This window comes from Solanum stenotomum, chromosome 2, assembly GCF_019186545.1.
Source record: "Solanum stenotomum isolate F172 chromosome 2, ASM1918654v1, whole genome shotgun sequence".
Classification (NCBI taxonomy): Eukaryota; Viridiplantae; Streptophyta; class Magnoliopsida; order Solanales; family Solanaceae; genus Solanum; species Solanum stenotomum.
In genome coordinates this window covers 69,721,412-69,748,691 of record NC_064283.1, presented here as the reverse complement: position 1 = coordinate 69,748,691, position 27,280 = coordinate 69,721,412, and the positions used below count along the sequence as shown (strand labels likewise).

At 31.0% G+C, this 27,280-nt stretch overlaps 2 protein-coding genes and 2 pseudogenes across 2 annotated transcripts in view; 2 read left to right on the top strand and 2 right to left on the bottom strand.

The window, feature by feature from the left end:
- Positions 1-13,810, top strand: part of LOC125856358 (putative late blight resistance protein homolog R1A-3) — a 410,366-nt gene extending 396,556 nt beyond the window's left edge. The window contains exon 8 of the mRNA XM_049535887.1: positions 13,156-13,810. Within this exon, the coding sequence (XP_049391844.1) occupies positions 13,156-13,805 (650 nt within the window). The 3' untranslated portion in view covers positions 13,806-13,810. The remainder of the gene's footprint in view (positions 1-13,155) is intronic.
- The window catches only part of LOC125856249 (putative late blight resistance protein homolog R1B-17), a 254,798-nt pseudogene that overhangs the window by 8,914 nt on the left and 218,604 nt on the right, over positions 1-27,280 (bottom strand).
- LOC125856250 (putative late blight resistance protein homolog R1A-3) overlaps positions 1-27,280 on the bottom strand; it is a 318,417-nt pseudogene that overhangs the window by 90,538 nt on the left and 200,599 nt on the right.
- Positions 21,430-27,280, top strand: part of LOC125856363 (probable xyloglucan endotransglucosylase/hydrolase protein 28) — a 265,879-nt gene continuing 260,028 nt past the window's right edge. Inside the window, exons 1-4 of the mRNA XM_049535894.1 lie at positions 21,430-21,641; positions 22,246-22,346; positions 23,703-23,911; positions 24,735-25,339. Of these exons, the coding sequence (XP_049391851.1) occupies positions 21,461-21,641; positions 22,246-22,346; positions 23,703-23,911; positions 24,735-25,236 (993 nt within the window). The 5' untranslated portion in view covers positions 21,430-21,460 and the 3' untranslated portion in view covers positions 25,237-25,339. The remainder of the gene's footprint in view (positions 21,642-22,245; positions 22,347-23,702; positions 23,912-24,734; positions 25,340-27,280) is intronic.

Below are 27,280 nucleotides of genomic sequence, written 5' to 3'. Positions count from 1 at the left end.
GGTATAATAGATAAAAACAAATAAATTAACCAAGTCTTTTAGTATTATTTCTTAATATAATACACCACCACCTTACAACTAGGAGCAACATTAACAATTTAATAATCCAATGACAACTAAAATTTGAATAATGAAGTTCATATTGATAGAAAAATTACTAGAAAACAAATTAAGTGTTGTTGGAAAGAGGTTCACATTGGTCGAAAAACTTGAAAATAAATGGATGTTGTTGGAAAGCTTGAAAACAATTGAGAATTACTATTCACGGTAGCAAAAAAATAAATAAAAATTAGTTGTATTTAGAGTTGCTAAAGATTTCAGTGATACTTACATAGAGTGTTGGTTATAAAGACGCATATTTATTATTGTCGCTAAATATAATATAACAATAATTTTTTTATTGCCGTTATTACCATTTGTCGCTAAACAATTAAAGCAACTTTTTTATTTCTTTGTTGTAAAGTGAGTTTGTTAGATTTGTTGTTATTGATAATTGAAGTTTGTTTTTATGACATATAAAATCATGTTTTGAATATGAGCTTATTTGAGATAAATTTGAGTGTTGAATCATGTAAAGATATGACACATGAGCTTAACTCAGTCTCAAAAGCTAGCTCGTGAGGAAGGATTGTCCATGCTCCATATAAGCAGATCACTAGTCCATTCCTCAACCAATATGGAACTTTTACCCACTCTAACACCCCCTCCCCTTCACGCCCAAGCTGTTCTGGAGCGTGGATCGGGAGCCCAAAGGAGATAGACCTGACTCTGATACCATATAAGCATGACACCTAGGCCTAACTCAACCCCGAAAGTTCGCTCATGATGGGAGGATTTCCCAAGTCCATATAAGCAGATCACCAGTCCATTACCCAACCAATGTGGGACTTTTACCCACTCTAACAATTTAATCGTTAAAATTCGAGGAACAAGTTGATCTCGGACAAAAAATCGTACAATTGACGTCATGCAAAAATATTTGAAGTTTATCTAGCCAAGACAACTAAAAAATGTCTTCAGTTGGGCCTTACCAATAGATATGTCAATTGGAGTAGGGCAAAACGGGGGGCAAGACAAGGTAGGAGAAGACTTAAATAATGGGAGGGGGATTAAACAAAAATTATTTTACTAAAAAATTAAATGAGGCAAGGCAGAAGATATATGTGAAATTAGGTATTGGGCCTAACTCACATTTCAAAAGTTAGTTCAAAAGGAGGAGTATTGCTTAAGCCTTATAAGGAGTCCACCCATCTCATTAATCCTCAATGTGGGACTTTTGTCATTCTTTAACACCCTACCTCACGCCCAGTGCTTAGCATTTGGTGCGTGGACAATTTTGATTTTTGAGGACCCCAACATTGGGTGAGATGGGTCATGCTCTTATGCCATGAGATTTGTTGCTCTAGTTTCTATAATTCAGTCCTTATTATTACAAAAAAAAAAAAAAAAAAAAAAACTAGACAAACATTGCTTATACATGTTTCACTAGTTCACCTTTAACCTGCCACATTAGCACTTACTGAAGGATAGTTGTTTTTGTTCAGCATTTGGAGTATTTGCTCATATTGTTCTATAGAGAAAACACATCTCCAAGTGGTACTTGCATTTCTCCAGCCATCTGACACCTTGAATCATAGCCATGTTTCTGATAGAGCCTAGTAGCATTGGCTATGACCTGATTTGTTTGTCTTTGACTAGCTGTAAGATCTTGCCTGGGTGATTGTTTTGCTTGAACATGGTATGCTCATCCTGTCCACTACTAGACCATCTTTTTCTTGAAGCTTGATGGATAGGCAACTAACTTGTAGTAGTTTTCCTTAACATGACCTTTTAGCTTACAAAAATAACATTGCACACTATAGTCCTTTTTAAACCTTTGAAAGTCTGATCCTGCCTTTGAGTACAATGTTGAAGCCTCACATTGTGATGAAGCATAGTGGGATGTTGGTCCAGTCCCAAGTAGCCCAATAGAAGAACTAGTAATTGCCTTTTGTCCTTCATCAACATATGCTTGATTTCCATAAGATAACGATGTCATCAAGAGTATCTAGCTTTTTGCCTGCTGATAGGTATCATTTAGTCCCATCAAGAATTGATACAATTTTTGTCTCTGCAAATAAGCCAAGAAATCTCTAGATTACCCTTAAGCTTGGTATAATAGACTGAAACAGATGATGTTCCTTGGGTTAATGATGTAATTTCTTTATGAAAATTGAAAGTTCTTGCACCATTAACTTTATCACATCTTTCTTTCAACTCTTTCCATAAAATCCATGCATTAAATGCATAAGCTACACCACTTAACAGACTATTAGACACAAAATTCATCAACTAGGATAACACTACATCATTAACCCTCTCCCATTGTGCCCATAACTCTTCCCTAAGTTTCTCCTTCTTACATGTACTATCTATGAATTCTAGCTCGTTTCTCCCTAACAAAGCTATGCACATAGATCTACTCCAATAGAGTAATTCTCTGTTCTAGTAAATTAAAGAGAAATCAGAAAGATATCTCTTAAATCAGAAGCATGCAAATGGAGAGGATGATCGAGATCAATTGTTTGTGTCACCTGGATTCCACTGCTAATAGCAGTTTGTGTATTTCTAGACGTCACTGACAGAGTTTTGTGACCTTGATTTTGCGGATGCTATCAACAAACGAAGAGAAATCACAAAAATTGAGATAACGAATCTAGAAAGAAATGAGCCATGTAGTTAGACACTCGTATTAGGCTCTGATACCATGAACTTAATCAGTCTACCATTGATAAACCTTATAATACTTTAAAGAAGAAGAAATGTAAAGAGGAGAGAAGAGAAGCATAACTGCTCATATAAATTTAGCTTGTATTCAAAGTTGTTCATTCACTACACATTAGGTGTATATACATACACATAGTACTATCACTAAGTTAGTTATACTACTAATAGACTTAGATAACTAACTTATAACAACTAATTAAATAACTATCTGACTTAAAAAACATTTGCATAGATAGCCACATAGCCTTTTTATAACAGATATGATATTATGACAATATTCGAGTTCGAAAGGTAGAACAAGGGAAGGTAAAGGCTTTCCTCTCACTACTCTTTCCACGGAAAAGTCAGCATCTTAGCCCGAAGAGCAAGGATTTCTGCATGACTTAGTCAGTAATTCTCACAGTTCAGATAAAATTCGAACCGGGTTGGGTTAGGTCTCTGAAAACATGGTTCTTGCCTCTCTACCCCCTTTAAGCTCGTCCATTTCCTTGGATTTAGAAGGCTTGTTCAAAAGAAAAAAGACGTGGGTGGCATTATGACTGGGGTGTCAGTTAGAAAGGTACAACTAATGTTCGTTCAATCAAACAACATTTGGACCCGGGGAATTTCCCTCACATGCTGAAGCAAGAAAGCCCCTGTCATTTATGACACGGCTCTACTTCACTGGAAAGAGCGGTACTCATTAGCGAGTGTCTGGTGACCCCTCACATGTAAATAGATAACTTATGTGCGATTAAGCATACATGCAGATCACTTATCTATATGCATTTGCATAATCAACAATCCCTTGACAATATTTTATAGAAAATTTCACTTCTTCCTTAATCCACTCTAAGAAAAGAGCAAGTACGTATATACTACACTTTGGAGTAGATCTAGCCTTAATAAATTCATGTAAATATTTAATTTCACTCAAATATCTTAACATAAGGGTGAAATTATATTTTGTCTGCACATTAATAAAAATATATTTTCTAATGGATAGTAAATAACATGATATATAAGTACATCAATTGCACTAAAACATAGTACTTTTTAGTAATTTCATGAGATCAACATTGATCTTTCTTTATGGTCAGTGAAATTGTTGTTATGCCCCAACGTACAAACCGTACTTTATATTTTAGAATTTTACTTTCGCACAGTAGCCCATTTATGATGTTGAGCGCTACATTATATCGAAGACACTATCGATGGTTATTTGACATTGATTTCAATGTGACATAACTTATCGACATCTCTTCATTTTTCATCATTTTCAAGTATTTGAACATTTGCCTCCATATTATGATTATCTTGATCATTTTTCTATCTCCTTCTTCAAGGAGTTATACTTTTGGAACCGATTGGTCTATCACGTTTCAGGCGTGACATAGACCTTGTCCTTCAAGAATTTTTCATTGGAGCATTTGCAACTGTATTATAACATAGTGTCAGTAAATACATCTTGCAATTAATTTACAATATTTAACAAATGAATTATCTCTTGAACTTAAAGTTCACAATTTTTACTAGGATCTAAATAATATATTCTACGTATTTTTAGCTTCAAATCATCTATTCCCCTAATATTAGAATACATTTTCTGATGTTACCTTCAATCTTAATTGAATCAGCTACCACACACTTTAATTTTTAAATGAAAACTATTTGATTTCTGATCTTGAACCAACAATACAAGGAAACTTTGTTGACTTAATGTGTATAAATGTTATATTTTAGATAACACACCTCATATCAAAATTTATTTGAGAGCTTTGTTTTTGTAACCAATAGTTTAACTATAATTGGCAGAAACATAAAATTTATGTTAAACCAATCAACATTTTCAACATAATTTTATAATTTAAAATTATACTCTTAATTTAACAATTTGAGCAAACAATATTTTCAGAAATCAAATTGCAAGTTGATGACAAGCACATGTCATCATAATATAGATGAATTTATTAAAATCATAAAATAATGAACGATTCACGTGGACATGTTTATATCCACCTTTTTATACATTTCAAAACATCAAGGGATACAATACCTTCCTTAACTGATATAATATTTATTTTTCATAACAACAAGTAAGACAAGAGACCTTTTGAAGAATCTTTTATTTCTTTAATATATAACCATATGAATTCTCACTTATTTCCACATTACAGTGGAATTGAAATGGCCAACCAATTATGACAATTAATATTTCTTTTAGTAAACCTAAGACAAATTTGTATAATTTGCAAATCACATACTGGCCTTAATGTGAACATTCAACTAGCTAGTCTGATCAAAGTTTAGATTCGAAATTTATTAGTTTAAGCTTACAAGTATTTTGAATTATTAAAACCAAAGTTTTCCTACCTGAAATGACAAATATATTTGCAAATGGATAAGCATTTGTCAGTTCATATTTCCGGGTTAATTTAATAGGCGATTAATAACATATTTTAAATATTTTCTTTATCTAAATTTTGTGGAATCGAATGAAAAATGGAGTTATATTTCATTATATTTATTTTTGCATATAATAATAGGAATAATGTTCATACTTAAATATATCTAAATACGATTTCACAAGTGAAGAATAAATTGAAAAACATTATTTTCCAAATTAAAAATATAATTAAATTTAAAATTTTCATTATCCAACACTAACATTTAAATAAAATAAAAGTTATGTTAAAATAAATAAATAATTTTTATTACCAGTTCCTTTATTTTTAATGGTGAGATTCTTAGGAAGGTGGCCAATTTGATTAAAGAATTTTTGACAAAATTATTCTTATTATTCAACGAGGCGGCATATCGGTCGGTTCAATTTTAAAGTTTATTGGTTTGACTTATCGGCTATCAGTTTGTAATCATTAAGAATCATTAAAATATTGATTTATCGATTTATTGGTTATTGATCATTATCGGTTTGGTAATCGATTTAACCGTTAAAAATTGATAGAAAAATAAATCATTTAAAATCACTTAGAAACATGGTGACAAATCAAATAAACCATGCACATGAGTTGATAGATTATATCTTGCTAAAAAACAACACTAACACATTGTAGAATTAATAACTGAATATTTGAGACTGCCAGAAATAAAAATATGAAACTAAATCCTAAGTCAAAAAGTTTATATACTGAATGATATAAATATAATTTATTAATTTACTATCGGGTTAACATTTAACCTGTTAAGAGAAAACCTCAAACCGTTAAGAATAGCTCTACCTGGCATAGAGTATAAAAATGTATTAAACTAGTCTATTTCAGATCTAGACTTTGATAAACCAATTGAAACTTTACTTTTTAATAGATGTGTCTTTGCGATTTCGATTTTAGTCTAAAAATATTTGTGTCTTATCCAAAAATAATATAATACAACTTTGAAGTGTGAACTGCATCCCACTATCGAAATAATTTTATATAGCTTTTCTTATGGTGAGTTGGTATTTAAAAATTATAAAACGAGACCTTAATTCCATTAGTCTTTCATAAAATATGATAAGCCAAAATAATCAATAGTCAACTGAAGAAATTGATATTAAATGGTTGCATAAATCGATGAATAATTCGTACTCTAATATAATGCAACTGTTAACTTCATCCAGCTGTTGATACCATTATTTTATTTTTGGTCATTTGATATTTAAAATGATAAAATTAATGGAATCTTAACATAATTCATCTTTAATAAATACTGATGAATTAGCACATTGTATTGGGGGAAGTGGTTTTGTATACTTACAAATTTTTTGAAATTTTTTTATGGTTATTTTATAAGAGATTTTTACTTTTACGAATAAGAGGTATGAAAAAGACAATTTGCTTCTATCCAAAAAATCTCACTAGAAACATTAGATTTTTTTTGTATTAAAATTTTAAAACCTAAAACATAATAAACTGTATTGAGCACGAAATAGACGAACAAAAAAAAAACAGAATTTCCACCTTAAAAAATTGCACTAGACTTTTGAAATAAGACCAAAAAGTAATATAAACTACAAAATATATACTTTTCAAATGTGAGATCCAATTAAATAAATTTTTTTTATCTTTCACCGTTCCAATTAAATTTAACATTTAGAGTTTGGAAAATATCCGATACAAAAATAAAATAAAATTAGGCACACACTTTAATGTAAAATTACTCATAGCTAACATATATTTTTGATAATTCATCACCGAATAGGATTAACGACGAATTTTATTAGTTGGCTATTGAATTCGTCTATTGCTAATTTGTTACTTAAAGGACCAAAAAATTATTTTTCGATACTTAAAGGACTATTTTAAGCCTACTAATAAAGATAATGGGATCACTTTTGTCATTTTGTGTTGTTGTATGGCCATATATTCAAGCTAGTCTTCATTAGCTTTAAGTTTTATTGTTAGCTCTCTCAGAAATCACATAATTTCCTTGTTATTTTTCATGGTTTTATCAGCTTTGAGATTATCAGCTTGGAAGTAAAGAAAAAGGTAAATATTTTTTCTAGTTTTCTCTTTCTAATTCATTTAACATGTATTTAGTGATTTGATGGAAATATTTTCAAAGGCAAATAAAGTAATATCCCCTTTTTGTTTTTATTTGTGTGGATTACATACATAAAAATTATATTTTTGACTTGATAATTATAGAGCGTATATATGTGTTGGATGATCCCAGTTGTGTTCTAGATTATATATAAAATGATTTTGAAATACTAATACTTTTAAAGTTATTAACTACTAATCATCAGAAAATAAATAATAAATTTATATATTTTCCTTCGTACCAAACACAGAGTAAGGTTAGAAATTCATATATTTTTCTTTGTACCAAACACAGACTAAGGTCTCTTATGAAAACCTATACATAACGAGTTTATGTAGATATAGATCTTAGCATTAGATCTTAATATATCATTATACAGGAAAACACTTTAAACATAGTTGTGTACATTTATCCATTAAGTAGGTGAGGGAAGTTTTTGTAACCCCTCTATATTTACTGGTTTTATTTTCAATAAAAGTACATTTTAAAAATACATATATATATATAAAAATCTCGTCTCTCTAGTTTATATTATGGTCTAAACTCTTGAAAATTTATGTGTATTTGTGCGCTGCTTTGAGTAAGTTATCAAGTCTGATCAATGTAAGATATTTTGACATGTTAAGATAAATTTAGGAGCTCGTAGATTAGAAACTGAGCGAGAAAGTCACAATTTTATTAAAATTTTATATTTACTAGTTTCTGAGCACGCACTTTGCACATATAACCCTTATGAGTATATTAGTTTTTTAAAAAATAAATATTATTAATTAACATGATTTGAGTTTTTTTTTTAAAAAAATGTGTCTAATTGAAGTTTCTTACTTTGTCTCACTATTAACTGTGACACTCAAATTTCATGACCTCCAAGTGAATGCACTGAGATAATGATATGAGAAGTTAATAAAATAAACTCTATTTATAAGTCAAAAAATGAGTTTGTAAAGCAAGAGGAAAAAGATAACAGCTAGCCAAATAAAATTTCTCAATAGTGTTAAAAGTTCCTTTTTGTTGGTAGAATAGTGTTAGAAGATCAAAAGATTGTATGAGATTAGTCCTATGCAAATCATAGTGCAATATTAATGTTTCATCAATTAAAAGGTTGATATGAGATTATTTACTTTTTGTATAATTATAATGGTTGTGTACAAAATATTATATTAATGTTTTATCCACGAGCACTCTAAACTAATTATTTAATTATAAATATTAAAAATTAAGGTGTAAAAAGTCTTATTATTTATAGTTTGAAAATCACAATATTTATAAACATACTACTACTTTTTATAGAATTTAATTGTCTCTTCATACATGACTTATCCACCATTAACCTAATGCTATATGTTTCACCTCTTTTTTTTCAACAAAAAAAATGAGTAAACATTCTATTAAATTCATTCTTAAAGGTGAAAGTTAATATACATGTAAAATTTACAGTACAAAAAACAAAAAATAAGAAGAAAGAAACGCATGAGCAAGACAATTAGGTTTGCTTTGCTCTATAATGAAAACTGAAATAAAAACAAATAATCTATATTTGAGCATACAAAAAAAAATTGAAATTAAAACAAGTTGCTATCAAATCAACAATTCAACTATATAAAGAGATAGAAAAGTCTCATTATAATTTCAATTACTACAAATAAGAATAAAACTAATACATCAAGCTCCGATGCTTCAATAATTGAATTCTTGTCTATTCTCATGATTGTATAAGAGAGATATCACAACTTTCACAATAAATTGTGACATTATTTCACCGATTTAGAGCTCCTACACACAAAAATTGTAGGAGTAGTAAATAATAGTCTTCCTTGGAAAGGTTAAATTTATAGGACAAGAATTGTAGTAATATGAAAAGTTACATGGAAATTTGAAAGGTCCAATACTATTAAAAAGATAAAGCATGAAAATTAACTTTAAAAGATACATGTAGCTATTTTAATTTCTTATCTAGAATTAATTACTCATTTGTGTTTTTTTTTTAATTTGTGTGAGATATTTGAAAGGTCAAGATTAAGAAATGGGAATTAGAAAATTAAATATATGAAATTTTTTGGGTACGATGTTGTTGGTATTCACCCCTTACTTCTACACTTGTGTAGGTTCCAAGTCCGGACCTGTGTGATCTCTTTCTCCTTCTTTGATCTCGAGGCTTGTAAAGGACTTGAAAAGGTAGTTGCTTGTCATCCGAGACCCTCTTTTTCCCTTTCTTACACTTTGTGCTATTTGAGAAACAAAGATTGAGACTTGTATTTATTTCTTAATTTCACGGTTATGTATTTAATGACTTGTACACGTGACAATCAGATTGTGGGGGTTTAAATAGAAGAATACGTTTTTCCACTTTATCTTGTTCTTGTTTTATTGTAATTCCGCATCTCTTTCATTTTCGTTGGGTTGAGGCTGACTTGTCTTGGTGGGAATAGACAAGTGTCATCATGTCCACTTTTCAGACTGTAACATTAAGTATGGTCATTGTGAGATATTTTGATATGTTAAGATAAATCTAAGAGTTTGTCATAGAGTTATGGATTCGTTATATTATATAAAAACTTTTATTAAAATGTTATATTTATCTAGAATCAAATATATTACCACGTGTCGAATTCAAAACTCATAAATTAAATTGTTAACATTCTTTACTCTTGCTCCTTGCAGTTCCTTTTACTTGTGTTGTGTTTCTTGTTCTTATTTAAATGTGCATGTGATTAGTTGAAACATCAATCCTGTGGAAATTCAATCTGGCATAAATGGAAAAAGGAAGGGAAAAAGGAAATGTATGTCTACGATTAGAGGAAGAAAGAAGAAGAATCAGGGATCATATTGATGATTTCTTGAATGGCTTGAAGAAAATAAAGAATGAATTCATTGCTTCAAAATGGGATGACATTGAAAAGCTAAGAATGGAATTGAGATTCCTAAGAACATTTGTCCTGTTTGGGAATTCGAATTTGGATGACTTTTATGATAGTATGTACATGAATATAGATAAGTTTAATGATCTAACTGATTCAATTTTCAATGGAGATGAATTTATCCTAGCCAAATACAACATGGATAGTCTTGCGCCTTACCTGCTGAATGAAATCAAAAGTTATTTGAGATTGAAGAATGTAGCCATCATGACTGAGGAAAATATGTTTGAATATAGGGACAGCCTCCTCAAGAACCTCCATGATCTACCAAAGTATTGTTCTGATTTGCTTCTACCCCTCATGAATGAATACAAGATTCTTCGGCAAGTATGCAGACATCTCAGAGATTTCTATGAGTTGGAATGCATTGCCGCCAACAAAACAGCAACAGAATTTCTCTATGCTCGGTACCAAATGACAGTTGATAGAGTAACACAATTCTGTTTTGATGTTTGGACTGAAAAGTATAAACACGACCATACTTACCATGACATGGACTGCTCTTCCAGGATCACTTCTTTACTCATCGACATAATCCCTCTTCAGCTGGAGGTTCTATACATTTCTACTTCTAAGCTCATCAAAGAATCAACGTCAAAAGAACTAGAAGGATTTGTTAAGCAAATCCTAAAATCATCTCCAAAGATACTTCAAAATTATCTCATTCATCTCCAAGGCCGCATGGCTGGTGCAGTAGCTTTCAATTACGCTCCAACTCAAAGCATTAATGTCATGATGGAGTTCCTATTGATCTTTCTCACTGATATACCAAAGCGGTTTATCCATCGTGAAAAATTGAACGATATGTTGGCACATGTTGGAGAAGTTACAAGGAAGATATCTATTCTGGTGAGCAAGATGTTGGAGGAGATCTCTGAGAATAATATCAACGAAGCGGACTTTTCAGCTCCAGACTTTTTGCAAGAAATTGAACAAATGAAGGGAGATACCAGACAGATTTTTTTTAAGGCCCCAGAGTCATCTCAACTTCATTTTCCTATGGATGATGGTTTCCTCTTCATGAATCTTCTACTCAGACATTTAAATGATTTGCTCATTTCCAATGCTTATTCAGTTTCTCTCATAAAGAAAGAAATTGGGATGGTGAAACAAAGCCTTCAATTCCTAACATCATCTTTCGAGAAAATCAGGAAAACATTGGATGACAGTACTAGTGGAGTAGTTAAAGATTGTTGGTTGCATGCATTAGATGTGGCATATGAGGCAGAACATGTCATTAATTCCATTCTTGTCAGAGATAAAGCTCTCTCGCATTTAATCTTCTCACTTCCGAATGTCACTGATAAGATCAAGCTTATTGTGGCACAAGTCACCGGTTTACAGCTGGAGGATAAGAATGGGGATGAACCCCTTGATGCAAAGTCTTCCAACGAGCCAATTGAGTTAACCTCATCATCTTTTGTTGAGGTAACAGTAGGTCATGAGGAAGATGAAGCCCGGATCATTGGCCAGCTCCTTGATGAACATGAATCCGAGCTTGATGTCATTTCCATTGTCGGAATGCCAGGACTCGGTAAAACTACTCTTGCCAATAAAGTGTATAACAATACATTAGTTGCTAGTCATTTCAATGTCCGCGCTAAGTGCACTGTTTCCCAAAAGTATAACAAGTCAAAGGTGTTGCAGGAGATTCTGCAGCAAGTTCCTCATGTCTCTGGAGGAAATGACCCTGCTGATAAACTACGAAGAGCACTGTACGATAAAAGGTACCTCATTGTTTTGGATGATGTGTGGGATATTGCAACAGGGGAGATGTTAATAGCATGTTTTCCAAAGGTTAAGAGAGGAAATAGAATTATCTTGACTAGCCGAAGTAGTGAGGTAGGTTCGAAAGTTAAATGCCTTAGTGATCCTCTCCACCTTCAACTTTTAACACCTGAAAAAAGTTGGGATTTATTTGTAAAAAAGGTATTTGGAGATGAAGGAAGCTGCCCTGCTGAACTGTCAGAAGTTGGACACCAAATAGTTGAGAAATGTCAAGGGCTTCCTTTGGCTATTGTTTTGATTGCTGGAGTAATTGTTAGAGGAAAGAAAAAGGAAAAGGATTTGTGGCTTAAGATTCAACATAATTTGGATTCCTTTATTTCTACCAACATCAATTTGCAGATGATGAAGGTTATGCAATTTAGTTATGACCATTTACCATGCCACCTGAAGCCGTTGCTGCTTTACTTTGCAAGATCTCAAAAGAGCAAACGAACTCCAGTCTCTACATTGATGCAGTTGTGGATGGCCGAAGGGTTGGTGGATCATGATAGTTTAGAGGAAGCAACTCAAAGCTACTTGGATGCTTTAATTTCCAGTAGTCTGATAATGATGGATCATATCCCCTCCGAGAGTTGGTCGATGATGTCTGTAATGATCAAGGTTTGCTATGTGCATGATGTTGTGCACGATTTTTGTTCAGTAAAAGCGAAAAAGGAAAAACTTTTCAAGTTAATCAATTCAGCTGATCCACTTCATGCTTCTGATTTCCTACACCATCGTCTAACCATTCATACTGACAACTATTTCCAACTCCACAAAAGACGTGTTTTGTTCAATTTTAATAATTGTTCAGCTGGTAGTAAGCATCTCATATCTTTGAAAGTGAGCGGTTTACCTCGTGACTACATGTATAGCTATCACACAAGACACTTGAGACTTGTTAGAGTGTTGCAACTGAATAGCATTATTCTGGAAGATTTTTTAATGGAAGAAATAGGCTCCCTATTTCATTTGAGGTTCTTAAGGATTATTACTCGAGATGTAAAAGCTATCCCAGTGTCGTGGTTGAACCTCCAGAATCTGGAAACTCTGTTGATCTATACTGGATATTCCACCATTGTATTACTGCCCAGAATATTAAAACTGTCAAAGCTGAAACATGTGAAAATTGACAAGAGTTCTTTCTTTGAAGAGGACGCGAACCAAAGTAGAATATTGGAAGGTGAGAATTCAAAGCTGACAACTTTATCCCATGTTTATATCTCATATTCTGAAGGCACGAATGATGCTCTGAAGAAGTTCCCAAATCTTCAACACCTTGAGTGTACCATCAGGATACCCGAGGATCCTCCTACACACGGCGATTGGTTTCCCAAGTTTGATGTCCTTAACAAACTTGAATCACTCCTTGTAGAATACCGATGGAAAGATTCTGTTTATCCCAATGAATATCACTTCCCTAGCAGCTTGAAAGAGTTACGGTTGTGTTGGTTTACCATGACACCTGCTTTGTTGTCAGCAATCGCGGAATTGCCTCAGCTTGAAATTCTGGAGTTTATCGACTCTGATTTCGTGGAGGATAAGTGGGATGCAAGTGAGGACACCTATCAAAGTCTTGAGACTTTGACTTTCCGAGAGGTCAACCTTTCAGAATGGCAAGTTGATAGGGAAACTTTTCCGAAGCTTGAGGAATTAATACTAAAGAAGTGTTACCAGCTTACAGAGATCCCTTCTGTATTTGGGGATATAGACACTTTAAAATCCATTCAAGTGGTTCAAAGTAAGCGTGAGATTGGAGATTCAGCCATGGAAATTAAGAAAGATGTGGCAGCTTACACAGGAGAGGACAGACTTCAGGTCCATATATCATAGTGCATTTTTAGGTTTCGGAGAAGAGGTAATTAATTTCTTACATCTGCACCCCTGCCTAATTCATTCGTTTTAATTATTTAATTGTGTGTTTGTTTTCATAATCATCATGTATACATCTTTGAGTTCAATTTTAACTAACTGGTATAAGCACTTTCTGTTGGATGGCAATACAAGCCTGTCGTAACCTCTGTTTTCTGAAATACTGAAATAGAAAAATGGCCTCAATTGGCATCTATGCCCTCCAACTTTGGTTGAACAAGTAGACACGTGTTTTCTATATTGCATCATTTGTGGGATTTCGCATCCTACACGTGTGTATATTTGTTCAATTTTATATAAGTTTAAATGTCCGTAGGGCATAGATGCGAGTATTAATGCATTTGCAGTCTCAGTTCATCTGATTACTCATTTCGTGGTTCTGGAGATGTTTTAAATTAATATTTTGAGTGTTTTCATTCATGTTAACTGTGTATTGCTTCGCCCTTCATTAGTAATTTGTTTTATTTGCAGTAAAGCCTTGGAAATTTTGACAATGCAGATTGCTAGTAGGACAGTGAGACGGTACGCAAGGCGGGGTGATATAGTAGGTGATTTGAACTTGGTTTAGAGATCGAAGGAGATTATTGGGTAATGTCAACATCCTGCTTATGGCAAGGCCACGAGAGGCTGGAGTGGCCCTTGCTTGGTGGAGTTAGTTAAGAAATAAAGTTGCGTCTTTGCTATCAGCTATATCTTTTGGCATGATAGAGCACTCTTCGTTCTCATTTGCATTTTTATTTTGTCTACAATGTTATAGTTGATGTTGGGATAACTCTTTGTTTTTTCATTGTTAAAACAGGTTTTTATGGTCTATTGTTAAAACAGTTTTATGGTCATTTCAAAGATCATTAGCAGTTTACTAGATGATATTTTTGTCCACCTTTCTTGACTTGGCAATATTTTTTTAAGCCAAACCCATTATAGTCATTATATTAATCCAACCTACTACAACAAAAATTATACCATGTAACTTAAAATTAATATGCAATATCATACAAAATTATAGTACTATACATAATGTGTCAATCTTGTATAATACTAGTATATAAAAGGTGCATGATTATACACAAATACAGGCAAAACTTGGTATAATGTCATAGTCTCTCAATCTAGTTTCAATTTGTTTGTCTGATTTTGACTTGAGAAAAAGTTAAAGAAAGTAAAAAAAAAAAATTAGAATTTTATAGTTTTATTTTAAACTAAAAATGTGTAGAATATATCAAAATGTCGCTTAATCTCGTGGTCTTAAACATTATCACGTGAACAATTGAAATTAAAGAATTGCCAAAAAAATTAAAAATTATTTTAAAAACAAATTTAAAAAAAAATAGTATTGAATGACATTCATTAAAAAAAAAATCTGCCATCACCAAGTCCAACTAAGTTGGCACTCAAGTCTCAACTTCACTTAAATCTTTCGTGGTCCACTTCAAGAACAATATTATTATTATTATTATTATTATTATTATTATTATTATTATTATTATTATGAGTTGTGATATTGACAAAAGAATATGAGGATATGAATGATGGTTATCACTTATCACCAAGATGATGAAGCCATGAAAGATGAGGAAAACAAAATGCCTAATTAGCTGCCATCCATTATAAATGAAGTGATCATTTAATTTATTCCTTTCACAATTATATTTCTCCCCAAAGTTTTAAATAAATATATTTGAAATGATGACAAAAAGTATTAAAAATCATGATCTCTAAATGAGAAAAACTCATCTTGTGCTTTGCTAATTCAATGATGATAGTGAGTCTTTTTTTTTTTTTTTGCATCCCATAAATTCTTTTATCCTCACATTCACTTCTTTGCAAGGAAGCAAATTTTCTCCCCCTTTTTGTGTTAGTCAAATGTATGTAGTAGGATTATGTCAAGATTAAACTAAAAAGGGAAAAAAAAAATTACAATCATTTAGCCTAGTTCACTAATATATTGTCCTTTTTTTATCCTAGGTCGTATAGCTTCAAAATGTGTTATTAAAATCTTAAATAATTCAGAAGGATACAAATAAAATTTGTATTTCTCTGTTGTAATTTATATGACTAATTTTTTTTATTTAGTCTTAAAGAGAATGATATATTTTTAGATGTAATAACAATTTAACTTTAAAACATCCCTTTTATTCCTAATAAAATGATTTATAACCACAAAAATATCTAGTATTTTATTATATCTCTTATTGTTATATTTATATATATTAATATAGGCCAAACACATACACAATCCCTCAAACTTGTCCTCATTTTTCATTTTGGCACTCCAACTTAGTCTTATTCTATTTTAACCCTTAAACTCCATTTTTTTGTACCATTTAAACACTAATACTAATTTTTATGATTTTTTTTTATTTATGTTCTTCAATTGCAATTTCTTATTTTAAAAAAATAGACGTGTGCTTGTTAATTTTCGTAAGAAAATTAAACATTTGCGAACGAACATAAAAATTTTCAAACAATAATATTATTTTTTGAGATTTCTCTGTATTTTTGCATGAAAATAAATTGATGAAAGTTCTTTGATGTTCTTTCTTAAACATTCAATTAAATTAAATAAATCTACTTATTTATTTTTTCTTATCATCTAGGCTATCCAAATTTAACGCAAATACTCACTTTTAATTTTTAATATAAATCAATACGAATAAGAAAAACCCATCTTCAATACGAGTAAAAAAAGACTTTTGTTCATTGCTAATAACACTACTAAAAAATGTTAAAACTCGACCGACTTTATTAGGTTGTCGGTGATTTTTAAGAAAGAAAATCAACACAATTTCGTCGGTTATTTTTCACACAAAAATACATAACACTCTTAAAAGAAATTATTATTTTTTAAAAAGAATTATTTTTTGTTAATTTTTAATTTTTTTAACTAAAATTAACTGACACTTGTCGATTTAAAATAAGAAGTTGCAATTGAAGAATATATATAAAAATAAAGAAATCATTAAAATAGTATTTCGTGTTAAAATGGTACATAAAAAATGGAATTTAAGATTTAAAATGGAACAAGGTTAAGATAAAGTGTCAAAATAAAAAATACGGACAAGTTAGAGGGGTTGTATATGTGTTTGGCCATTAATATAAGTTCACTATAGATCATGATCATGTTAATCATCAAAATCACTAATTAATGTGGGGACCCCTCAAAATGTCAAATGTTACCAACTCAACACGTAAACTTTGATTATTTTCAATTGGGTCCCTCCCATGGAGTAAAATGTAAATGCTTCTTTGTTAAATTTTCATTATTATTTTGAAGTAGACACTTAGGTATTGAAGTGTCACATTTCAAGAAAATCACATTTTCTTTTGCTTATTTATGGAAGTTTCTTCTTATATCTATAAAAATCCTAATAAATACAACATGAAGTTAGCTGGCCCCCAACTGTACAAGAGATCTCAACATCTCTTTAAGTTTTCATTTTTTCTTTCTGATTTGTCATCCGCTATTCAGTATTCATATACGATATTAAATAATTCAAATGTAAGTCATGTAAAGCTCATTTAAAAGAGAAGCATTGATCGATAAAAATTGTGATAGAGTAATAAATATTCCTCCATTCTTAATCAAATCCCTTGAATTCAAGTATCCTTGAGTATAGAATCATCTTTGTTTGGAAGATATTTTACCATCCCTATCTCCATATAGCGCGAATTTAAATTTTAATCGGACTCCTCGATAACCCTTTAAACTTGTGATAATTTCATCTTCATGAATTGATGAAAAGTTGGCTTTTGGCAATTCAATATTTCTATTCTTATCCAAAAAATGTAACAATCAATGATAAGTTGGCACTCGTGCAACTCTCTATCACTAGCTCTTTTTTCGTTTGCTTTCATTTTTTGTCAATTATTTTTGTTGAGAGACGTTGACGCTTTTAATATTTACTTTTAAAATATTATATACTATGTTAATAGTGAAAATAATATATTCTATTAAATTATTTCGAAACAAATTACTTAAATGTCTAAAGTGAACGTCAATATGGTGATTAGGTAATTGTTGCAATCACTTAAATTATATTGATGATGTAAAATAATTTACACTCTCAAGATGTAATTAAGTTAAAAAAATCCATACTCTTGAAACATTAGATCTTTTGAAATATATATATATATACTTTGCAATTTTACCTCGTATATAATATGAATTTGTGTATGATTTCTTTGGAAATGTTCTGTTTCATGTAGGTTTCCCTCACTCTCTCTTTTAGATTTTTTTAAAAAGCTTGGATTATACGATTGAGTATTTACTATGGTATTTGATATTTAAAATTCAGTGATTCAATTAATTAAAATTTGTATCATATCTAGCTCATATATAGAGAGAGAGAAAACACTCTTATGAGTAATTTCATTATTTCTAAAGCTTGAATCAAAATCTATAATTAAAAGCAGATAGAGGAATACAATCAATATAAAACCATCTTTAAATTATTAAAATAATGACTTTTGTGATTTTATAGTTGTCTTGGAAAAGGTAACTAAAAGGACTTACAAAAAAGCAACAAAAGTACTTTGGTTTTAGAATAAGAAATTAAAATGGAGTAGGTGAAATGAATGTGTAGATAGAACCCTATGATATTGCAAATATTTTATATTCTTCTTTTATAATTTTGGTTTCATTGCACTTTCGGTGGCAATCTCATACTTGATTCATATTTTTTTTTTATAAGTATTAGTTTATATTTATTTTTACCTAATAAATGCGATTTGAGATTAATATAATGAAAAAGATAATAGTGTTAATTAACAATAACAATAATATATTCATTGAAATTTTACTCTGTGAGGCCTGGAGAGGATAGCAGTGTACACAAGTTTTATCACTATCCCGTAGAGAAAGAGAAATTATTTTCGAAAGATCTCATGTTTAAGAGTACTCAAGTGTAGTGGCGTAATCAGGATTTTCGATAAAGGGGTTCAAAATCTGAAGAAATAGACACATGAAGTAGCCGAAGGGGGTTCGACATCTATAATATATACCTAAAAAAATCATTTTAACCATATATAAATAATGTAATTTTCCGCCGAAGAAGGTTCAGAATCCCTTGACTATAGCATGACTCCGCCACTGCTAGAGTGTATCAAACTCAAATAGAGAAATAAGAAAACAATGAAGAAAGCATAGTATAAGAAAAACAATGCAAAGTCTACGAGAAGGACTACTAACAAACATCAAAATAGTTAGATAATTGAAAACACAATAAACCACATATGACAAGAACTACAAGACTACGACTAGTACTACAACTTTTATCCCTTACACTAATATATGACCTTCACTCATTTTTATTTAGAGTCATGTCCTCGATAATATGAAGTTGTGTCTTGTCCTATCTAATCACCTCTCTCCAATACTTTTTCAACCTATTTCTTATTTTTTTTCATTAATAATTTTTTAAAAAATATGACAAGTAAATTAAATCAACAGAAATAACATAACATGAAAGGAAAAAAGAAAATTAATCGTTATAATAAAATATTATTATGCTCAAGGATTGTTATAGAACTATTTTTCATGTGAATCATTGAATAAAAGTTTAATTTGTTTCTCTTTTTCTTCAAATCCATGATGTTAAAAGTCTTCAAATATTTTAACTTATAACTATTTTTTCAAAAAAGAAAAAAGAATTTTAACCGAATTCTTCAAATCCATGATGTCAAGTGTAGTGATGATATGGAAACCAGAATGCCACGTCATTTGTATTTCACAAGTAATGTGTCACATGTCAATCTCCATATTTTTGGGAAATTTTGCAAAAAATAAATAAATAAATATAAGTAGAAAAAATGTGTTTTACGAATAACATTTCATATTCTTTACGTTTTAATTTGTTTATCTCACTTTTTTAAAATTTGTTTTAAGAAAATGTCTTTTTCTTTTTCAATAATTTTTTAATTTCAATTTTCACATGACATGTTTAAGATTACTAAATTAAAAAGTATTTGATACATTTAGCGTATTTTAAATTTAAGATCATAAAATTTTAAAAATTAATTACTTTTTTAAAACGTGCTAAGTCAAAATAGAAAAATCAAAATGAAACAAAACGAATATTAATCATGTTAACCTCATCTCTCATAATATTTATCTAAATTATATATAAATATTTTAAAAATATTTTTCTTTAGTTATATATCAAACATAAAAAATAAAAATAAAATTATTTTTTTTCCTTAGAAAATAATTTAATATTTTTTTTCGTATCGAACACACTGCCTTAGCTTTGCGTTTGTGATAATATTAGCATCTTATAATAATAATAAAAAAATGCTCATAAGAACGAAAAGTCAACATTTACATTTATTTTCTTTTGGTAAACTTTATTCTTTACTTGTGTGCTAAATTATGGCTTGAACAAATTGACTTTTCACACATTTTTGGACCATCAATTATTCAATTATGTATTCGGCGCTTGATTTACAAATGTCTATATTCAGTTTATATTAATTCAATAATAATAGGAGTATTTGTAAAATTATTAACAAATTATTACATCATATAAATATTTTCTAAATTTTTTGTCCGATGTCCTGTAACTATAATGAGGATCGATAAATTTCATTTTAAAAAATAAAATATTTTCTGATAAATATAGTTTCATTCTCAAAAATAAAATTCAAAACTTATTTAAGTATGAAAGTAATCTAATAATATAATGATATTTATGTTTTATTTACCAAATCACATAAAATTTTATCCAACTTCAATCATCTCAAGGTATTATTTCTCATACATCGATAAAATAGACTTGTACACATTAAGTATATTCTATACACGTATCATAATTTATAAATTTTAACCTCGAGTAACAGAGCAAGTATTAACCTTTCTCATTACTAACACTTTTGCTTGTGGCAATTGTGACTTTTCTCAAGAAAATTGATCTGATTCATTTATTTGTAGACCTATTTATTCTATTATAGACTTCTCTTCGATGAAAATTTGATTTTTTCAAAATATATCCTAGTTTTTTAGCCGAAATCTTCTTTTGATAATCTCTCAATTTTTATTGTGGCTATTGCCGCCGCTAAAACAATCATTGGCACATAAACCGAAATCCAAAACATGATTTCCACTTACTCCTTCCATTTTAATTTATTTGTCTGCTTTTTACTTTGCACGAAACTAAAAAATAAAAAAAATAAAAGTAATTTTACGACATGATATATTAAAATTAAAAAGTTATTAAAATAAGAGAAAAAAACATTTCCCACCATTTCTCTCCAATTAAACAAACCACATAAAAGGAAATTTATTCTTTTTTTGGTTTCTTTATCTTCGTGTATATATGTACCGTGTGTATATTATATCCATTTACTTATATTTTCTCTTCATTTTTCACTAGCCACTTAATTTGGAAAAAAACAAATAGTAACAACTCCTTTTTTTATATATATATTTTTTGTCGTTTCTCTTTTCCCAAATTCCAACTGATTTATTTGTCCATATTATATGAACAATGTACAGCTCATAAAAACACTTTTTTCCCTCTCTCTTTTGCTTATATTATACGACTCTACAAAAAATTAAATAAATACCCACAAAACTCTATAATAATAAGCTTCAACTTCCCTTTTAAATTTTTTTACAAAAAATGGTGAATTTTCTTCTGGAAATTTTTACATTTTGCTATGTTCTTGTATTAGTTTCTGGATTTTCAGAAAAGCTCGAAACATTGCCGTTTCATGAAGGATATTCACAACTTTTTGGTCATGATAATATTATGGTCCTTCAAGATGGAAAATCAGTTCATATCTCTCTAGATGAAAGAACAGGTTCATATTTTATTTTATTTTTCACTTGTTTGACACTATTTATGTTCGGGGCGGAGCCAGGAGTTGAAGTTTATGAGTTAGTCATCGAATTCATAACTCGGTTTAGTTACTGAATTCTATATTTAATGTATTTTTGATTTTTTTTTTATTGTTCAAAATAATTGAATTGTTTAAAGTTCAAGATGGATGTTTGATTTTTTTTTTCATATTTGCCCTTTCATTTATTGAAGTTTTATATTTTCTACGAGATAAATTACATAACTTATAAAGTTATATTTATAATTTCACCAAGGGCAATAGTGGAAATTATGGTTTAAATGATGTTCTTGAATGTTTTTCTTAAAATGTGTGTATTGCTTCACAAATTAAGTTAATATGGAATAGAACTTTTTATATTGAGGGATATATTGATGTATATTTAAGATCACATGTTTTAAAATTGTTTTAGTTTTACATGATTGTTACGATATATTTAAGATTATAAATTTTAAAATATTATGTCGAGTCAAAATATGTCAAACAAATTGAAACAGATGAGTAGTACTGCTAGTTATTTTATTTTGGGGGAATTTATTTCTTTGGAAATTAATAGATTAATTTGCAGGAGCTGGATTTGTATCACAAGACTTGTACCTTCATGGCTTGTTCAGTGCTTCTATTAAATTACCAGAAGATTACACTGCTGGAGTGGTTGTTGCATTTTATGTAAGTTGAAAACAAATAATTTATTTATGTATATTTTCGATGAATATGTTTAACTGACCCTTCAATCAATGTATAACGATAGACTATAAGTTTTGATAAAGGAGGAGGGTTATAGTAAGTTCACAACCAAATAAAAATAGTTAAAATAATTAGGGAAAATGCATAAGTACCCCCCAACCTATGCCCGAAATCCCAGAGACACACCTAACCTTTACTAAGGTCCTATTACCCCCCCCCCCCCGAACTTAATTTATCTATAATATTCTACCCCTTTTCTGCCTACGTGGCACTATCCTTGAAAAAATTGTCAGCATGCGCTGGACCCACAAGATAGTGCCACATAGGCCAAAAGGGGTAGAATAAAATAAGTTCGGGGGGGTAATAGGACCTTAGTAAAGGTTAGGTGTGTCTCTGGGATTTCGGGCATAGGCTGGGGGGTACTTATGTTAGGACTGAAATAAGCAGGTGTAATGCGGAAGTTAGCAAAATAAACCTCGAAAGACCATGAGTAAGAAGAAAAACGAGAAATATACAAAGACACAAAGATTTAACGTGGTTCGGTCAATCGACCTACGTCCACAAAGGAGATGAGCAATCCACTATAAATATGAGAGTACAAAATATAGAGAGAAACAACCTCAACCAATTCACTCGGAATACATGGGAGGTTCACACAAGTGATAACGTATCAAGCTTGTGACCCATAAATTCTCCCCCTAACCAAACTCTCAAAGCTCTTAAGACTACATTGTGAATGCTGATTAAGTTAGAAGGAACAAGCCTATATTTATAGAGTCCTAAACCTTTCCTACAAGAAAAGGACTAGTAAAATATTAAAACCTTTACCTAAAAGGAAAACCTATTTATGGTAAGAAATTCAGGGCAAATAAAACCCAACACCTATGCCCGAAATCCCAGAGACACACCTAACCTTTACTAAGGTCCTATTACCCNCCCCCCCCCCCCCCCGAACTTAATTTATCTATAATATTCTACCCCTTTTCTGCCTACGTGGCACTATCCTTGAAAAAATTGTCAGCATGAACTGGACCCACAAGATAGTGCCACATAGGCCAAAAGGGGTAGAATAAAATAAGTTTGGGGGGTAATAGGACCTTAGTAAAGGTTAGGTGTGTCTCTGGGATTTCGGGCATAGGCTGGGGGGGTACTTATGCATTTTCCCAAATAATTATAATAAGATGATATATATAGCTAATCTTAATTAGTTTAAGATTATGGCTTAATTAATTTATATGGTAGTTCACGTATATTCTATCTTCTTCAGATCTCAGGCCCTACTTGTGTATTACACTGAATATGTTATTGTTGTTAATTTTTTTTTGTTACTATTGACAGATGTCAAATGGAGACATGTTTGAGAAGAATCATGATGAAATTGACTTTGAGTTCTTGGGAAATATTAGAGCAAAAAATTGGAGAATTCAAACTAATATTTATGGAAATGGTAGCACAAATGTTGGTAGAGAAGAAAGATATGGACTTTGGTTTGATCCAACTGAAGATTTTCATACATACACAATTCTTTGGACTGACAGCCACATCATGTAAGTACCTAATTCAACCTCCCCTTTTAAAAGAAAATGGTGTCGGGCCAGCTTTCACACACCGTCAGTCTGTCATTAATCATGAAATACATGTTACCTCCCACCTGTATAAGTACTTCGGATAAGTTCGCCCAAAACTTGAGTGGATGAGGGAAATTTACCTAACATCTTTAGTATCTATATTGAGATTGAAATCGAAGTCTCTTGTAACCTTTTTTTAGTTCATTGACCACTAGACCAGACCGTTTATTGCTTTTCTTGATTTTGGTTAAGTGCTTTGCAGGAAATGATTTGTCCTGTTTTTTGGGCTTGTTTTATGCTATTTGTTATGATGAAAAATATAGTAATTTCCTAATAGATGTGTCTTGTTCTTTATTCAGTGTTAGTGACAGATGTAGCTTCGCAGCTACATGTTCAACTGAATCCAGTATTTTCAACACAATATACATGTGAAAAAAATAAATTAACAAATAAATATTATAATCTGAACTCGTAATTTCAAAAGTACAATAAGGTCATTACTAAGAACCTTAAAGACCGAACATATCAAATTGATCAAATTCTCAATCCGCTTCTATGAAAGTGTCATCCCTTGTTCAAGAGGTACTAAAGCCAGAGTCTTTTCCTTTTAGCTTGATCAACATAAACTCTAACCTTATACATCTTATTAACATGACATAACACCCTCTTAATATGTACGTAGAGATCAAGTCTGTGTACATTCTACCCTCTCCAATCCCCATTTTGTGGAACTACGCTGGATATGTTGTTGTTATCCAACAATTGATTATATTTTGTTTGTTTTTGTGCATTTTTTTTGCAGCTTTTATGTAGATAATGTACCTATAAGAGAGATCAAGAGGACACAAGCAATGGGTGGGGACTTCCCTTCTAAGCCAATGTCTTTATATGCTACAATATGGGATGGTTCTAGTTGGGCTACCAATGGGGGTAAATACAAAGTCAATTACAAATATGCCCCTTACGTCGCCAAGTTCTCCGATTTCGTCCTCCACGGATGTGCAGTTGATCCAATTGAATTGTCTCCCAAATGTGACATTGTCCAGAATTCTGCATCCATTCCAACTGAAATATCCCCTGATCAAAGACGAAAAATGGAGAGGTTTCGAAAAAAGCACTTGCAATATTCATACTGCTATGACAGGACACGATACAAGGTCCCTCTATCTGAATGTGTAGTTGATCCTAAGGAAGCTGATTGTCTCCGAAGATTTGACCCCGTGACCTTTGGTGGTGTCCCCTGTCATCACAACAAACGACACCACCAGAGGCAATCGAGGAGGGAAGATACGTCCGCGAAATAAAAAAGAAGGATATTGTAGTTTCTTGTTGATATTTTGTGTCCAGTTTGATTGAAGATATGGTGATTTTTCACACTGAATAGAGAATACAAAAGAGAAAAGAGAGGTATTTACTACTTAGTGTACTATTATATATTTGTCATGAATCATGATGGGGTATGTATATATATTTTTAGCTTGTTTTGTTGATGTTTAGTACTATTTGGGATTCTATTATATATTCAATTTGGTGATGATTTTTTTGTGAACTTTGGTTAATTACATAGTGTTAGGTGTAACATATTTACAACATTGTTGCATTTGCAGAGGAGGCAGGGGTCTTCAATTTCCAAATGAGTAAAATGTTAATATTTCTGTTGTCTAAGTTGCTTAGTACTATCCAAAAATGTGGTTGTATCTGTGTCAATTCCTTTTGAAGATAGGTTAAATAGAAAGAATAGTATTATATGATTTTGTGAAATGACAAATATTAAGAATTATTTATTTTTAAGAAGGGTGACATATAAATAGGAACATGGAAGTATAAACTATAATGACCCTAAAGGTCATTTTTGGAAATTTTCATAAAATGACCGTTTTACCCCTCCCGATAGTTGCCCCGAGTCCTAATTGTTGTATTTTCGAAGTTGGTTTGAAGGAAAATTGATGAAAAGTTGAGTTTTTGGAAAGTTGAGTGTTTAAGAGTTACAGTTTGGTTAAAAGTGCTATTTCGAGTCATTTGGAGTTTCGAGACTCGAATCGGATTTTCGTCGATTCCAGCGGTTTTAGAATGTCGAAACGGGTCTATGAGAATTTATGGAGTCGAATTTGGAGTTAAAACGAAGATTTGATGTCCTAAGTTGCAAAAATTGTGAAATTTTTATCAAGAGTTGACTTTGGTCAACAAACGAGGTTCCGGTGCTCGAAATGGAATTCCGAGGGCACCGTTGGATTCAAGGGGTGATTCTAAGTCTAGAATGAGTCTTGGTTGAATTTTTTAGAGGCTCCGAGTGCGTTTTGAGTTTTTGAGCCTAAAGTTAGTTTCTTAACGCCTTATCGGATACCGGGTCAAGGAGACCTCGAATTCAAATTCCGACGATATCATTGAGTCTGAAATGTCATTTTCAAGCTAGTAGCATAGTTGGTTTGTGTTCGGAAAGTGCCAAATGAGTTTTGGGTGAGCTTTTAAGCTTCTTGGATGCTTTGACACTTTTTCAGCAAATTGTGGCAACAAAAGGGTTCATTATTAGTTTTAAAGGTCGAAAAATTATTCCTAAGGTTCTGAAATTTTGAGCATGAATTATAGGACTTATCTGCAAATTTTGGTGCATTTTCGCTAACCCGAGATTGGACTTTTATCGCAAATAAGAAATAATTGTTTACCGAGTAGAAATGATATTTGACTGGGCAAACGAGCATGAAATTGAGCTCCAATTGAACGAGCAGGTCCGTATCATTATTTAAGACATTTACAAAAAAGAATCGGGTCATTTCACTATCGTATGAGGAAATTACGTCCTTTTTAGTGAAAGATTAACTGCTGTTTTTCTGGTGCATAACAGTCATGTACTGTTATAAAAATCTCAAACTGTGTTCATTTGGTATTTTGAGCATATCGGGAGTTCTAGAGATCGGAATGGAGTGATTCTTACGGGTTTCTTCTTGAATTAATATGAGGGTTAGTATTCAATCTTAAATTTGACATTTTCTCATAATTTCTTTATCTGGTTTTTTTTCCTATCCGTAAATCTCTTGGGAAAAATTGGGGTTTTATCGATTTGGACTCCCTTTTTGATGAAAAAGGTATATTTACGATCCTTATGTTATGGGTAAACTGATTTTAACATAAAATTATTGATTCATCGATTATTTTCATCATATTAACCGCGTACAATTTGGACTTTCCCGGTAAAGTTAAAGTTTGATAAATTGAGAATTTCAAGGTCGATCTTAACTCCGTTTTTGATGAAATTTCATATTTGAACTTATCTAAGCATGGGTAAGATGTTTTTCAAGAGATATTTCATTTTCGAGTCGGGGTTTCGGATCCGAATATTTTAGGCTTCTT